The 17,495-nt window shown below is 56.0% G+C and overlaps 1 protein-coding gene and 1 non-coding gene across 2 annotated transcripts; both read left to right on the top strand.

Moving 5' to 3' along the window:
• Positions 1 to 8,070: 8,070 nt before the first annotated feature.
• Positions 8,071 to 9,378, top strand: LOC140932027 (uncharacterized protein F54H12.2-like). Its single transcript, XM_073381691.1, has one exon. It carries the CDS (start codon positions 8,071 to 8,073, stop codon positions 9,376 to 9,378), a length of 1,308 nt encoding a protein of 435 aa, XP_073237792.1.
• Positions 9,379 to 10,228: 850 nt separating this feature from the next.
• Positions 10,229 to 10,301, top strand: Trnaa-cgc (transfer RNA alanine (anticodon CGC)). Its single transcript has one exon. It is a non-coding gene; the product is annotated as a tRNA-Ala (tRNA).
• Positions 10,302 to 17,495: the final 7,194 nt, after the last annotated feature.

Below are 17,495 nucleotides of genomic sequence, written 5' to 3'. Positions count from 1 at the left end.
TCATGTGACCTGTCAATCAAAGTTTGGCTTGGGTGCGTGCAGTATGAGCCAATCAGGGCTTAGATGACGTCATGAGGGTGTGGTCATGGGTGTGGTCGATGACATCATAGGGGTGTGGTCGATGACGTCATAGGAGTGATGACGTGTTGTAAAAGTGACCTAGTGTCACGTTGGGGTGTGGCCCTGTAACCCTATAGCCTTGTTACCCTCACTCTAACCCTAAGGGCTCTTATATATGAAGACGAACCTGATGGCTCGTCCATGTGGTAACCCTAAGAGAGAATTCACGAGGGCGCATGCGCACTAGAGACCCTTGGGTTTTTGGGGGGTAAACGGTGTTCCCCTCGACCCTGACCCCTAGGGCTAGGCTGGGGCCGGGTCGAGGTCCCCCCCGGGCGGTCACGTGATGATTCCCTAGGGAATTCAAACTTAATAAAAAAAAATAAACGCATGTTTTTTTGCACAGGTGTCAAACTGAGGTTTATTCTGATAACCCTAAGTTTACAAACGGGAACGTGTGCCCGACCCTACGGGTGTGGGGCGTCCCTACATGGTTTGAATAAGCGATCCGAACTTGCGGTGGTGGTGCTGGGTGCTGGGGTCAGAGCGTTCACAGGTGACTTCGGAACACGGCTTGGATGTGGAGTAGTCCCTTTTCTTGGTCCTCGATACTGTGGAGGATATCTTGGTAGTGGGCGTGGGTACTGGGATGCTCTTCGGGTGACTGTTCGAACAAGTACCGTACAGTATCTCTGAGGCCTTCCAGGTTTTGTCGGCACGTCTCTAGATTTTGGACACAGGTGGTGTAGGCGAATTCGCATGATCGTCGCTTCTTGTCCGCCACGTGGGGGTCGATCAAACTGACGCTCGACTTGTTTGCACATGCGGTTCAGACGGCATTCGTAGCCCCAGTCCAGGTCCATGCTGATATTTTCTCGCAGCTCCCACAATATGTCTAAGTATTCTTCGAGGTAGTCTCGGTTGAAGACCCTGGGTGCCATGATCGGGGACTTGGGTGTGGATCAGGATAGCGACCCAGAAGAAGGCCAACGAGAACACAGTGATTGGCGCGACAAACAGCATGATCCGTGTCGAGGTGCAGGGTCGATGGGAGGGTCTCTTATATGGACCTCTAAGAGGGGGCGCCAAGCCCCTCTGGGAAGGGTCTAAAAGGAGGGGGGATACCCCCCCATCCCCCCTCTTTTCGAGGGGTCGAACGGGGGTGATGGGAAGGCACGTGACCCAGAGTATAAGACGTGGGACCGGTTGCGACTCAGTTTGTCTGCAGTTGGTCTTTGAACAAAGATGGCGGACTCTTTGCCAGTGTTACCTTTTGGTATTTCCATGATTCTTAACCAACGTGTACCCGACGACGATGTTCCCGTACCCGACGATTTGCCGGTGTTACCCGACGATGTTTTATTGATTATTGCGAGGGAGTATCGACTGGCCACGGCAGAGGATCGTGCTTTTATTGGGTGGCAAGGGTCCATTCAGAGATGCGCTATTTACCCCGGTGCCCTAAACGCAAGCGTCTCATCAACCTGAAGGGGTTTTACGTTCCTCGCCATGGCAACCAGTTGGAGCCCGTGTCGGGGTATTTTTACCGGCGTCTCATCCGGAAGGTGTTTGCCAGAGACGCGGATCCCAGGCTGTACCGGTGGTTCACGAAAATGTTTGGGCACAACGACTACCTCCGTCCAGGCCAGGCGTGCGAGTGGCCCTATATCCACTGTATTCATTGCGGGGACATGCACGAGTGTGGCAACGAGGAGGAAGAGGAAGAAAGGCAGTATCAGAAAGAGCAGCGGGCCTACCGAAAAAAGATTCGGCGCGTGGACAACGTGTGGGCCCAACGTGACTGGCTAAAGAGACTCCGCCCTCGCCGTCCCAAGACCTGAACCCTCTCACCCTCAATATTTAACAGGGACCCCCTTTGGGGTCCCGCCCACATTTGCAAAAGTCCATGATCAACACTCAGATTAAAAAAAACACGTTTTATTGATTATCGCACGGGTCGATCGCGTTGCGCCAATTCTTGCACGTAGCCCTTGTAAGCCTCTCGGTATTGATCTTGCAGGTGAAGGAGCATCTCGCGCAGCACGTGCTGGGTCGGGCCGGTGATGAGATGAACGCGCATCCCTTGGTGTTCGGCCAGGGCGGCGATCTGGTTATCGGGGGTATAGACCGTGTAGTCCTGAAGCTTGGGCATGGTTCCGAGCGAACGACGTTTTCTTCGCCGTCTCCGTGACGGTCGTGCAAGGGGGCCTTCTTGCATGAGTGGATCGGGTGAAAGGCGAGTAGGGTATTTATAGCGCAGGGGGGCGGGAAAAACCGAGCACGCGGGGGCGGAGCCGGACCTGACCCATCGTGGCGTTTCAGGCCCTTATAAGGCATGGGTGACATCATCTCTGCACGTGATAGGAAGGGAGTATAAAACGGCGCGGGGCGGTCCTGGCGGCCTAGTGTCATCATGGCCGCTTGTACGAGACACCCCACGCGTCCGGTGCCTGTGCCGACCGGTCGTTCTAAAAGCAAGAAACGTCCAGCGGAGGACGCTTTGGAAGACAAGACCGACGTGTTGGAGGAAGGCGAGTTGGCCGCTTGCTTTTTGAACGAGATGGATCAGGCCACGCAGACGGATCCCGTCCCGTACGCGCCGGTGGACCGACCCGGGGTGTGGATGTGCCCGTTGCATCCCGACGAAAGTTTGTGCGAGGGACGCAAGAACGAGTTTGTCTATGTCTATTGCCCGAGGGACACGTGTCCCGTGTTCAGTCCTCAAGATCGCGTGGACGAATGGATGACCCTGGTTGCTCAACAGGTTCATGAAGAGTTGCGTCAACGATGGGACGAGTTGACCTGTTTTTGCGATCGACGATTGGCGTTGCGCAAGAGCGGGTCGGAGAAGAATCCTCAGCGCATGTACCTGGCCTGTCGCGATGGAGGCTGCCGCTGTTTCCTGTGGTTGAACCTCCCGTTGTCGGGCAAGATGCGTCGTCGCGTCGATGGGGAAGACTGGAGTAGTAGCCTACCCAAAACCAAACGAGCGTGCTTGGCCGCCCGCCTGCGGGGCGTGGACGGGTCGGTCAGCAAGGGGTTCATGATGTGCGACAATGGGTACAACACTTTGAATTCCCCATCCATTTTCGAAGGTTTGAGGTATCGCCCGTGGATGCACGGCGCCTGGGAAGAGTATCAAGGGGCCAGCACGCCGGACGCCCGTCGTCAAGTGTTGTTGTTGGCGTACGCTCGGTACGAAGGGGAAGACGGCCATCATCCCGAGTCCACGGGTGCTGAGAGAGTTGCGCGAGCAATGGTTGGAGGGGAAACCCAAAGTGTGGCGCGGCAGTGTCTTTACCGACGACGAGATAGATCGGTTGAACCAGATCCGCCAGTCACGGTTGGACCCCGAATGCCCTTGGTGGCAGTCACGTCGTGATAGTGTCAACCAATAAAAAATAAGAAAGAGAGTCTTATTGTCGTTATTGCAGCGCGTGCGTGCGACATGAAGAAGAAGCGCCGCGTGAGTTGGGCGGACGCTTATGAAACGCCCTCGTTGCGTGGGAGTCTGGGGGGTGTGGCGCGTTTGGCGCAAGCGCACGGCGTGCCGACGTCCCGCGCCCGTACCAAGTTGCAAGGGTTGTTGAGTTACACCTTGCACAAACCGCGACGACGACGGTTCCCTACCCTGCCGGTGGTGGTGCATGGGATGGACGACCAATGGGTAGCCGACCTCGTGGAGATGCAACCGTTGAAGAAATGGAATCGGGGAATGCGCTACTTGTTGACGGTGGTGGATGTGCTGTCCAAGGTCGCCTGGGTGGAACCGTTGAAGGCCAAGACGGGCGTGGCGGTGGCGGCGGCGTTCGAACGCATCCTGAAACGGGCCCGTGGACGCCAACCCGTGCGTTTGCAGACGGATGCCGGCAAAGAGTTTTACAACCGGACGTTTCAGGCCTTGATGACGCGTCGGAAGATTCATCATTTCTCGACGTACGGCGATACCAAGTCGTCGGTGGTGGAACGATTCAATCGGACGTTGAAGGAACGCATGTACCGTTACTTTACCGCCCGCAATACTTACCGGTACGTGGATGTCTTACCCGCCTTGGTGCAGGGCTACAATGTGACCAAACACCGCAGTATTGGCATGGCCCCTCGCGACGTGACGTGGTCCAACCAACGCCAGGTGTGGCAACGTTTGTACGGGAAACGTCTGGCGCGTCGCGTGCGCCCCAAATGGAAAACGGGGGATCGCGTGCGTTTGCAGAAACAGCACCGTCCGTTTGAGAAAGGGTATCTGCCCGGCTGGACCGAAGAGGTGTTTCTCATCGACCGGGCCGTGCCGGGACCCGTGGCCACCTATAAAAGCAAGGAATGGGACGGCACGCCCGTCAAAGGCACCTTCTACGAACAAGACGTTCAGAAAGTCGACGTGCCGGACGACGCGCTGTTTCGCGTGGAGAAAGTATTGCAGCGTCGACGCCAAGAGGTCAAGGTGCGTTGGAAAGGTTGGCCCAAAAAGTACGACAGTTGGATTCCCAAGCGTAGTCTGACCCAGTTGTGATACGCATGGAACCGTCGAGTCGATCGTTGTACGTCACGTTGCTGAGTAACACCAGCAAACCGGAGTTTCCCCGCAATACGCCGGCTTCGTTCAAGGTGCGTCTGCCGTACCCGTTGCGCGTCAAGAACTGGCAGGTGGGCGTGGCCGGCGTCTACTTACCCAGGCCACCGAATGTGGTCTCGCATGCGGTGACGTCGCATCCGACCGCCCCTCTGACGGAACATCGACAATCGAATTTGTACAAGGGATCGACCAACCAACGATTGGTGCGCATGTATTCCCGAGCCAATAAGGGGGACGATGTGACCAAGATACAAGAGATCACCTCGACCATGGAGGACGCCGACATGCCCGAAGCCACCACGGGGGTGACGTTTATGAAAAAAGTGGTCCGTTGGTTGCTACAAGATAGGCTGAAGAAACTCTTTACCGGGTATGTCTTTGGCAACACCGAGGTGGATTATACGCCTCGGTTCGAATGGAAGGACGAGGCGGGGGTGTCTACGTTGTGGATCCTGAATGATAAAATCAACATTGCCTTCAACAAACCGCGCCCTTACTTGGGGTTCAATCTGGTGTTGGCTGAAACGATGGGATGGATTAAGAAAAAGGAAGACCAATCGTACGAGCTGGGTCCCAATTTGTTGATGTTCCCGCATGTGGATCGACCCAAGGCCCCCAAGATCGGGGCCGACGGGGATAAGAACCAATTGTTCACTTTTACGGATTACGTGCACGTGAACCGAGGCATGGCGTATATGTCCATGGTGATGGATTGGCAGTTTGTGAATTTGGACGAGGCCTATGCCCAGGCCACCACGCACGTGTACGTCCCTCCCAAGGTCCTGTGGAATCGTTTCCGATGGATCATGGACGACGAGAGCGTGTGGATCAAGGATGGGGGGATTAGTTCCTTGGGGTTTGTCAATCTGGAAGGCTCCCCGCATTATTGGAAGAAGAAGACCGTGGGCATGACGTTGACGAAAAGCGGCAACAAGTACGAACCCAAGTTTGGTTGGCTCATCGGTACCACCAAGCTGAGCAAGACCGGCACGTATAGAATCATCGTCGAGATCTACACGACCGACAAGATCTTGTTTGACAAGACGAGCGTGACTGCCTGGACTAGTTTCTACGTGCAGAACATCGACTCGGCCGTGACGACGCACGTGCATGAATACCTGGGCACCCACATGGTGTATTACCATCGCCTCGTGCAAGATTTCCGGCTGACGCAGCAGTCGGACGATACGTCGCGGATGTACCTCAAGGTGACCATGGACGGCGTGCCCAGCACGTACCCGGCCACATTGACGGATCAATGTTACGTGGTGGTCTCCGGGTACAACATTGCGGCGCCATGGCAACCCATCAGTCAAGTCACCGACGTGTACGACGATCATCCGGTCATTCGGCGAGGCACCACCACCACCTCCACCAGCAGCACCACCCAAACGACCACCAAGCCCACGCATACCGGGAGTCAAGAGAAACAGAAGAAGACCACGGTGACGCCCGCGACGCACGGGGACCTACCCACGCGTTCGGTGCATCTGTACTGCAATGTGGGGGAGAGCAGTATCGTGGGCACGCAGATCACCAATTTCTTGCGAGACCTGCCCTATAAAGACGAGCCCATCCGCTGGGAACCGGAACACGTGCAGTATCACCGGGTGCGCGGAGACACGGTGGAGATTGTCGAAGTGGAAGTGGCCGAGACGAACGGCGAGTTGATGACCTTGAACCCGGCGGGAGAGACGCAAGTGACGTTGCATTTCCAGGCATGAATCGGATCGTGTTGGTCAGCGATCCCACGGAAGAGTTTCCCACCAATACCACCAGTTCGTTCAAAGTGCGCCTACCCGTGCCTTTGGAATTGAAGCGGGAAGGATGGAAGGTGGGGCTGGCGGCCATCTCCACCCCCGACGCGGCCTTGGATTTGGCGAGACTCACGACGGCCGTCAACCCTCGCGTGGTCATGGTGGGTTCCAAGTTGGTGAGGAATTTGGGGCCCAACGACACCCCTGTCCACTATCAAACCACCATCCAGATCAAGGATCTGACCAACGATCCCAGCGTGGTGGATGGGGTGAGTCTGATGAAAGCCCTCATAGGCAAAGCGCAGTTTAACGAGGTGAAAGAAGCCCAATCGAAGGGTAAACGGCTCTACAACAAGTTTCGGGTCACGTACGAATGGGACGGCGAGGACCTGCGCATCTTGGCCAAGAAGTTGGACGACATTGCCTTGACGACCGGCTTGGCGTTCGTGCAATGGCATGTGCACGTGAGCATGGCCAAGCTGATGGGGTGGCTGGTGCAAAACAAAGATAAGAGTTATGCCTTGGGCCCCAGTCTCCGTTACGAACTCATTTACGATACGTCGTCGTCGCTCGGGAATTATTACAAAGACGTCAAGAACACGGAATTGAGCAGGCACGACCTTTGGAAAATAGAAAGCGATCACTTACAGTTGAGTATGTGCATCAATTGGCGTTTCGTCAACTTGAACGTGGCCTTCCGAGAGGTGGTGGGGGAACCCTCGCGCACTTTTCTGGTCTACTCGGACCTGGTGGACAGCAATATCGTCGGCGGTCAACAGCATGCCATGGTGCGCGAAGTGGAGTACCGGCGCCAAGGCAAGGGCGTGGCCTACTATGAACCCTTGCACATCCAGTGGTTATCGTGTCGGCGCGAGTACATGGACGTGGTGGAGGTGGAAATCGCCGAGACTCATGGAGGGTTGGTCAGGTTTGGCGCGGGGCGTACCCTGATCACCTTTGTCTTCAAACGAGACGTATAAAAAAGGTGCGTGCCCCGGGCAATGTATCACATCATGTGGGGAGGTAGTCTGACGCGGTATCGTCCACCACCCCTGCCGCTGCAGGATGGTCGAGGACTTCGAGAGGATCTGTATCGTTTGGGTGGACCCATTCTGGCCAGGGCCGTGGAAGCCGGGGCGCGGGCGGGCGCTCGAGGGCAGTCGTGGCGCGGGGTGGCACGGGCCGCCGGAGAAGAAATAAAGAGAGGCGTGAAACGCAAGGCCGTTCCCATTACCGGGTTGGTCGCCAAGAGGTCGATGACATCGGCTGCCAAGAAAGGGTATCGAAACACGGTGGGACGCATTCGCGACGTGCTGGGCGTTTAAGATGGTTCGTCCACGAAGGTTGGTGGTCCAATCCAGGCCCCGCTATCAACGAAGCGTGCCCTCCCCATTTGGGCGACAACGAGGAGGATGGATCAGTCCTCACGTGCGCAAGCCGCCAGGCTACGACTTGACGAAATGGTTGTTGGCCAGGCTACGTCGAGGTCGCGCCCAACGCGGCGGATGGATCAGTCCTCACGTCCCCAAGCCGCCGGGGTACGGCCTAGACAAATGGGCCAGGATGCGTATAAAACGACGACGCCGCCGATGAGGAGATGCACTCCTCCTCTTCGTCATCATGAGTAGTTTGGACATTTTCTCGGTCCCTTCGACCGACTACGATCTGCAGGGGTATAAGATGGTACCCTACAGCAAATTGAGCGCCAGCATCACGCCCATGAAGTTCTCGGTGCAGGCCTTGGAAGATTACGTGGATTTGAATCGCAGTTATTTCGTCATCGACCTGCGCTTGTCCACGGCCGGCACCAACAGCATCGTGGCCGATGCCAATTCGGCGTCGGATGCCAACAACACCAAGTTCACGTACGCCGTCAACAACTTGGGCCACTCCATCTTCAAGCAGATCAACGTGCGGTTCAATGGCACGCTGATGACCGAACAGACCGACACCTATCCCTACTCGGCCTATTTCCAGACGCTGCTCAACTACAGCCGCGACGATGGAGAGACGTTATTGGCCCCCCAAGGCTGGGTCAATTTCTTGAACGTGGCCCCCACGTTGAGCAGTGGGGGTGGGGACGACATTAGCACGCTGGCAGGGTACCTACACAATAACGATCACCTGCTCAAGACCCTGACCACCCCGTTCCGGGGCAACAACGTGGCCCGTTTGATCATGCGACCGTACCTGCCCATGTTCCACACGGGCAAGGTCATGGTGCCCGGGGTGGAAATAAATTTTGAGTTCCACTTCAGCAGTCCTGATTTCTACACGTGGGCGACTCTCTTCGATGGCACGAAGAAGTACGTTCGGTTGCGAGAAGAAGATGTGGACATCACCTTTCACCTGTGCCGACTGAACCTTAACCCGGATGTCTACGGGTCCCTGGAAAGTCAGCGCAAGATCCGCAAACAAGTGGTCAAGTACCCGGTGGTGAGTGATCAGATTCGCTCTTTCTCGTTCAACGGGGCCACCACCGTGTGGAGGGAAGATAATTTGTTCTTGGGCAGGGTACCCCAGTGCATGATCGTGGGGATCCTGGACAGCATGGCCTTCAATGGCGCCAAAGAAAAGTACCCGTTTTCCTTCCAGAGCAAAGGGGTGACGACCGTGCGGCAGTTTATCGAGGGGGAAGAGTACCCGTACGTCACCCTGGAATTCGCCGGGAATAATACCCTGAAAGATTTGGAAGGCTATCGTCGCTTTTTGGACGCGGCTGGATCCGTGGCCAAACATCGCGAGTTCATGGTCAAACCGGGCGATTGGGGACACAACAAGAATTGCACCCTGTACATGTGGAACAACGTGCCCAGCGGGGACGCGGATGGTCCCAAACTCAATCCCAAGCAGACCGGTAACGTGCGTTTGGAGATCAAGTTCAGAGCGGCCCTGAACGCCAACATCACCATCTTGGTGTGGGGCGAATTTGAAAGCGTCATCTACATCGATCACCTGGGTGCCGTGACGTATGATAACAAAGTGTAAAGGACCCCCCTGGGTTTAGTTGAACGATGGAACTGGTGGCGTTGAGTGATCGTCAATTGAGAGCCCTGGCGCTCTCGGACCCCGAGTTGAAGCGCGTGTTCCAAGGCGTCTATCCCTCCGATCGATTGCCCGAGCATCCTCCCAAGACCACCCGAGGGGCCTACATCGTCAACATGGACCCGGCCGGCGAACCGGGTCAGCATTGGTTGGCCCTCTGGACGGAAGAGGGGGTGTGCGAAGTGATGGACAGTTACGGGTTGCCGTTGACCGTCTATGAGGCGCCGGGATTTCACGAATGGATCGCGCGGCATTGGAAGTACGTGGTGCGTAGCGACAAGACGTTGCAAGCCTACGACAGTCGGGCCTGTGGCCATTATGCTTTTGCGTACTTGCAAGACCGCGTGCGACAACGGAGCCTGTTGGAGTTTGTGGAAAGTTTTCGAGACGGCGATTACGTGTGGAACGATCATCGCGTGGGGGAACGCGTCCGTGACTGGATCCAGAGTACACTGCGCGACGTGGCAATGGACGAACCCAATGGACCGGATACGCAACGCTGTCTCTCGACGTTGTTTATTTCCTTCATTAAACGACTCTTGACGCTTGACCGAGGTGTGTTTTTTATGGGTGTCCCACAAGGGGGAGACGGCGGGAAAGGACGACTATATAAAGGGGACGGGATCCAGATCCAACGTGGGTGCGGGGGACCTCCGCGCGAGCGGTCGGTCCGACCTCAAGGGTTCTCTCCCGGCCGGTGGTGGGTACGTCCGGTATTTCCATAAAAATAGTACCACCCTTGACCACTGCATGACCGAGTCTGGCCGCGGGGGTTCTCCGTACTCATCCCCAGGGGACCTTAGCTCAGTGGGTAGAGCAGCGGCTTCGCCAGCCGTGTGTCATCGGTTCGAGTCCGATAGGTTCCACGCCACGTCGTCGCGGGCGCTCCATAAAACCGTGGCGCTCGTGGCGACGTGATTTTTTTTGGTGAGAAAATGATTACGCGACAAGATAAGCGACGTGTCCTGGAAGCCTTGGACGAACGTCTGTTGATGGAACTCGTGATCCATCCCGTGGACGCGTTGTGCGACACCTGGGATTATGGACACTATTGACTCTTCCGTCGATTGGCGTGGGCCGGCAATTGGCTGGGGTTGGCCCGGGCGTTGAACGCCTGCCCGGAAACCGCCGTGGTGGAGACCACGCTGACCCTGATAAAAGACGCCTCGCCGCGATTGTACGCCATGGTGATGAGATGATTCGACATCCCTGCAACACGTTGGTGGGCGGCCCGTCGGGGAGCGGAAAATCGACGTGGACGCGCCGTTTGTTACAGCACGCCGATCAATTGATGCACCCCCCTCCTCGGGTGAAACATTATTGTTACGGGGCCTGGCAACCGGCCTTTGACGAGATGAAGCAAGAGAAGGTGCAGTTTCACGAAGGACTGCCCACGTCGGAGGAGTTGGACCAATGGTTCGGTCCCACGCAAGGGGGACTCTTTGTGTTGGACGATCTCATGGACGAAGGCGCCAACGACAAACGCGTGTTGGATCTCTTTTCCAAGCACTCGCATCATCGGAACATCAGTGTCCTCTTCCTGTGCCAGGATCTATTCCCGCCCGGCAAATTCGCCAAAACCATTTCGCGCAACGCCCATTACATCGTGGCGTTCAAGAACCCGCGGGATCAAGTAGGCATGCGCACCTTGGCGCTGCAAGCCTTTCCCAACGACTGGTCGCACGTGATGAACATCTTTCGCGAATGCACCCAGCGCCCTTTTGGCTATTTAATGCTGGACTTGCATCCCGCGTCAGACGATCGGTACCGTCTCTTCACCAACGTGTTACCGGAGGAAGGACCGACGGAAACCTATGAACGTCAAGCATGAGTCGACGGACCACGCCCTCGTCCAACGAGTTTCGGGACGATCTGGATTACGACCAATTGACCTGGGAGAATGAACTGGCTCGAGAACGGGCGCGACAACAGCGGAGACGCCGGGGAAGTCGGCAACGGGACTTATCGGAACGCTTGGAAGGGCACACCACGCCCTTGTCGGTGGGTGTCGGACGTTCCCCCCTCGTCATGCCCCGTGCGGTGCGGGATGCTTTAGAGCGGGCCATGCAAATGTCGGGCATGCCCACGGCCCCCCCGGCCGGAGTGGGCGTGGCGCCAAATGTCTCGTCACCGAGTTCGGGTGTGCCCAGCGTGACGGCCATCCGGGCCGCGGCCCAGGATTTACCCTCGCCCGGGTTTAGTCCCCGACAAATCGAGATGATGGAACGGATTGCCCGAGGAGATTTTCTGGCCGGGCAGATCGATGCGATGTTGGAGTCCGTGGGTCTCGACAAATATCAATTGACCGATTATATCGTCAGCCGTCCCATGACACCTCCGTCACCACCACCCCCGGCACCGCGAGGGCGCGGTCGACCCCCACCCCGGGGTCGAGGCCGGGGACGAGGTCGGGGACGTGGCGGGGTGCCACCCGGAGGGGGTGGCGGAGACGATGGAAGTCCGCCCGGGGGCGGTGGCGGTGGCGGGGGACGTCGTGGCCGTGGCCGCGGCACACCCCCTCGACGAGCACGGATGAATCAAGACGAATTACGACGTCAGATGGATCTGTTGGCCAAAGATGCTCGTCAACGGTCGGTGGGACGCCGTTTTGCCGGCATCACGCATACCAATACCGTCACCACGGTCTACAAGGATGGAGGCGAACCCCAAGTCTATCGCACCTCGTCGCGTTTGTCTACCCCCAACACGGTTTAAAAAAGCCTGGAGACGTCCTGGCACGGCCAGAGTCAAGTTGCCTCGACGCCAACGACGCAGCCGATGCCGTCGACGACCCTCGCAACGAGGCGGCGTGTCGCCGGGACTCATCACGGGTATTTTCAAGACGGCCCATAAGACCACCAAAGCCATCGGGGAGCGTCAAGAGAAAAGAGCCAAAGAGATTAGCCGAAAACGACGAGCCGAGGTGGAGAGTGGCAAGCGCAAAAAGTACGCGGGCGAATCGTTCAACTGCAGTATCATGTGAGCCTATATAAAACGTAGACCCCCAGGCAACCCCGTGACAAGCATGGGACGGCGACGACGACTACGACGCCGACGCCGACGCCAACGAGGAGGCATCATTCCTCTGCTTTTGATCGCCGGCAAAGCCATCGCCTCGTCGGCCTTGAGCACTGGCCTGAAATACGGGGCCAAGAAAGGCTTGGAAAAAAAAAAAAAAAATTACCCCGTCCTAATATGACGTTCGAGGAAGAGCGAGGCATCCGTCGAGCCTTGGGCCTACTATAAAAACAGAATCCGTGTCTGCCCTTGTTCACATTTGACAGCATGGTCCGACGCGGACGAAGACGGCGAAGGAGACAACACTACCAACGAGGGGGAATTTTCCCTTTGCTCGTGCCTCTGGCCATTGCTGCCGGCAAGGCCATTGCGGCCGGGGCGGTGAGTGGCGCGGCCGGGTACAGAGCCAAGAAAGGCTTGGAGGCCGCCACGCGCAAGAAACGCGTGGGTAAAATCTCTTGGGCGCAGGCGAAGGCCAACGAGCGCCTGGTTCGCAACATGCGCAACCGATGGATGAAGATGGCCGGGGTCAAGTAAGCTATAAAGACCCCCTCGAACGTGTGTCCCAGGGAACACGACACCATGGTGCGACGCCTACAACGACAACTGCCCTTTTTGCGGAGCGTGTTGCGAGAAGCCGACCAGAACGTGAGACGGGAACGATTGCAGCATGCCAATGCCGATCAAGTCAATGCCATCAGTGAGTTGGTGATGAACACCTTGAAAGGAAATGTGGCGGTCCCCCCTCGACTCCTGGATCAATTGCGTCCGCACAAGCGCGCGTTGCGCGAGATGGCGCGTCGCAAACATTCCATAAAACGGCGACGGTACGTCATGATGGCTCAAACAGGGGCGGGTGTGTGGCACGCCTTGGATCGCGTGTGTCGTCATTGCCTGACAGGATGAGTCACGGACCGTACCAGAAAAAGTACCTGGTGTCCCCGGCGGACATGGAGCGACTGGTGGAACAATACAAGGGCACGTTGATGGAGAATTCGCGGTTGACGCATGCTGCGCGGTTGGCCGCCAAACAACACGTCTTGTTGGCGTCCCCCGAGATTCCGCCGGCTACCAAGAAGATCCGCGTCAAGGCCCTGGGACCCGAAGTGCGTCGAGCCACCAGACGCGTGCGGACCATGAACTTGCCGGCGGGAGCGGGCGACGACGACGACGAGTTTGCTGAAGGACCCATGGAGACCTTGAAAACGCTTATAAAAAGCAGCACGCCCCAACCCAAGGCCACACCCAAGGCCACACCTAAACGCAAGCCGAAAGTCCCACCCAAGCCGACCTTCTCGTCCCCGTTACCGACCGAAGATTGGGAACAGGAATTGGCGTTGCCCATCCCCAGCACCTCCAAGAGCAAGACAACATCGACCTTGGGCAAAGGCAAGTCGCCTCTCTCTGTCTCAAGGCCCCCCTTGACCGTCAAGAAACCCAGCCGATTTGGGCAGGCCGCCAAAGAGGTAAGAAACTGGCCAAGGAAGTGTTCAAGTTGAAACGTCAACCCGGGTGGAGTGAGTGGGGAGAAAAAGTCCAGCGGAAACTCGATGGCAAGGACTACTAGACGTCACCGCCGGCGTGCGTCGCGCCGTGGTTACCGCCACCGAAATAATGATCGGTCGGGGCTTGGACGTCCAAAAATGGTTGAACAAGACAGGCATCGAATTTCATTGGCCGGGGTATCAATACATGGGCCCAGGTACCCATTTGGAGAAACGGCTGAAGCGCGGGGATCCCGGCATCAACCGGTTGGACCGCATTGCCAAACAACACGACATTGATTATTCTCGGGCGCGCACGATCCAGGACAAGTGGAAAGCCGACGACAAGATGATTCGCGCCATTCAAACCCTCCCGGGGAAAAAGACCTGGACCGAAGCCATCGTCAAAAAAATAATGCAAGCCAAACGTAAATTTAAACTGTAACCAAACATGTTTATTGTCTCGAGGTTGTGTAACTAAAGTAGAGTTCTAGTGGCCTAATAAACGTTTCACACTATACAGTTTACATCTCAGTTTTTTTCATCGCGTCACACTTGAAGATTGTCACACTTGAAGATAGTCCCTAGTTCCCGTCCTGGGCTCCTTAAGAGCATCCCTCAGCTTGCCAATCGATGGGTTCTGACCATTCGGGCGGCATCATCACATACATGACTTCCGCGGCACCCAAACCCACATCTTTATCGGTGGGGCATTCACGTAACATTTTCTGGCACTGTTCACAACGACCGTACACTTTGACGACGGGACGTACGTGAATATCGTCATCGGGAACAATGTCCGCCTCAGTTAACAAGATTTTCAAGAAATAGAATGATGGATGGACCTTTATCGCTGTCGGTAGAGGCAGCATCTCCTTCGTCAACCCACAACATATCATGGCCCGTAATTCGATGGGTTCCCGGGGCGGGAGGGTCTTGGTTTCCATATTGTACTTGGTGAGGTAAGAAAAAATGCCTAACAACCGCTTGCTGATCTTGTCGGAATTGCCCGTCGTCAAACATCGGAGGAGCGCCGGCAGTTCCTTTTTCATTAGGGTAAAATGCCACGAGGGGTTGGGTAAACAGTGGTGCGAAAACATACCATACATCCATTCGCACTGCTCCAAACTCTCGCTTTCGATACGTACACCGTCTGCAAACAAAAAAAAGAGTTCAGTCCGAGTCGGGCGTTGCCGATTGACCAACCCCATAATAATGGCAATCACACACCCACCCGCTGTGGTTGTAACACTCGGCATGATCCAACACGGGGTGAGGGCCTCCACGCTCTCGCTGGGTCAAGAACGTGTGAACGTTGACCGGCGTCGACTGTACCAGCATAAAGACCCTACACAATAACCACACGCAATGACAAGGGGCTCGCGGCCGGGTGTGAGTATGGCGTAGAGGGTAAGGGTGAACCACTCTCTCCAACGTACCTTTTGCAATGTTGGCCCCTTGGTGGACAGAACAAAAACATTTGGCCTCGTTGCCTTCGATCAAGTGGGACGCCATGGGAGTTAGCCGGTGTCTTATTAACAGGAACCAAACATGAACAACAAACCAGGCCGATGAATCAGATGGTACAAAAGGACGCGGCCATTCACCGACCGGTTTGCAGTGACATGAACCGGGCATCCCCTGCTCTATATATCACCCTCTCTGGCCTGGGTCCCGGGCTCTCTCGGCCACCCCCCAAAGAAGGGGCAATGGGGGGGGTATCCCCCCTCTTTGGGGGGCTTTTTTAGAGGGGGGTCTGGTGAAATGAGACCCCCTCCTCACACACCATAAAAAGACCTCTCTCACCCAGTCGACTCAAACCCAAATGGTCCTCATGCGATCTTTATTGGAATGGTGTGGCCTTTTACTTTGGATTGGTGTCTTTTGTGCGCGAGGGAACTGGTCCGAGCCGTCATCCGTACACCCTGTTGCCGCGTGCTGGTCCATAAAGCCTGTTTGTACGCCTCCTTGGCCGTCACTCCGTCCCGTCCTACACCCACGTGCCCTCACTGTCAACAAGAGTTGGGTCTGGTACGTTTTCGACGCTTGTGTTGGCAGTTGTCGGGTAAGTGAAGTTCATGGTTTGAATGTCCCCTCGCCCCTGCTCCCCCCACACGCTCATTCTTACCATGGGGTTTACTTACAGATCATGGATCCACCGCCGCCGCCACCACCGTCTTCCGGTCCTCCCGACGACGATCCGGTAAGTGGAACCCATCGGTTGAATTCTCCCGCGCCCCTACCACCCCTTGCTCATTCTTCCTTTGTTCGTTCCACTTAGGTGCCACCACCACCATCGTCACCACGCCGCGACGCCAGGCCATCGCAGGTAAAACATTCTTTTTTTCGTACACGACATGGGACTTGGGCCGTGATGTGAACCTGAGCCCACGCCGGTTTGGTCGAAGACAAACCGGGTCAAGTCAGTCCCAACGCCGTTCTTCCTTGACTCAACGGGATGTCTTGCGTGATGGAGACCTTGTGCTCCAAAGGATCCGACACCTCGTTTCACTCCGTCTCGCTTTGCTGAATTTTCCCGGGTCGTCTTTCAGTGGGCTGTGATACCTTAAGGTGGAGTCCACGTTGCTACCTTTCCCCTGTTTTCCCTTACGGTATGGATTTCTCGTTGGCACCTGTTTTAGACGCTGTCTCTGTTTTTTTTGGTATTTTTTATTTTCTGGCCGGTTTTTTCTCATAGGAGGAGCAGGTTCGTTGACTTTCTTGGCTGTCCTCATCCACTACCTATTTTTCTTCGTGCTGGCCAAGAACTCTCTCCCTCTCAATCCGTTTTGCGCCACTTGGGGGTATTGTCACCTTTTTTCTTGATCGTCTCCTAGCTTGGTGATCGTGTCCCTTTGACGATTCTCCTCTGGATGGCTTGACTGTCATTTAACACTGGGAAGATGACTGGCCCTTTGAAAAAATGACGATCCAACAGCTCCCTCGACCTGCGTCCGCAGTCAAGGTTAGGGTGAACTCCTTGCCAGTAACAGCCAGACGATTGATCTTTGGTGGCCTTTGAAATGATGGCGTGTTGAGTCTCTCTCTCGTCCTTGGTATGACTGTGCTTGGCACCATTGTCTTTGCCGAGGGGTGCATGTCCTGAGGCCTGGGAAGAACGAGTTTACAGACCCACCAGGACAAGCATGGTTACTCCAGACATCCACAGCTTGGTTGCCTTGGTAATGGGTAACAGGTCCACCTGAAAAATCCCTTGTGATCGGTTTGAGATGCTGTTGGATAGCTTGGAGCGTTCAGAGTCATCCTTGCAGTTCCCCCGGTTGCGACCACACCCTTGCTGTCATCTTGTAGACTGTTGTTCGCCAAGCAGAAGTCGTCAAGCTGCGAGGACTTGACCAGCCTGAAGTTGGCTTTACCATCACTGTACCCATCTTTGCCTAGAGAAGTGGTTTCGTCTGAATGGGGTCACACCTCCACCACAGAGGAGACAGGGTTTGGTGATGACTTTTTCCAAGGGGGGAGTGGTATTGCAACAGTGACTCGTTCCAAGGGGTGTTTCCGTGTACTGGGAGTTGTCTTGCTTCAGTGACAGGTCCC

Source organism: Porites lutea, chromosome 3, assembly GCF_958299795.1.
Source record: "Porites lutea chromosome 3, jaPorLute2.1, whole genome shotgun sequence".
NCBI classification, from domain to species: domain Eukaryota; kingdom Metazoa; phylum Cnidaria; class Anthozoa; order Scleractinia; family Poritidae; genus Porites; species Porites lutea.
Note: the sequence above shows the minus strand (reverse complement) of the source record. Positions and strands in the feature narration are given on the sequence as shown.

Excerpts from the sequence above, each read along its gene's own strand:
- LOC140932027 (XM_073381691.1), top strand. The coding sequence starts at position 8,071 with ATGGTACCCTACAGCAAATTGAGCGCCAGCATCACGCCCATGAAGTTC.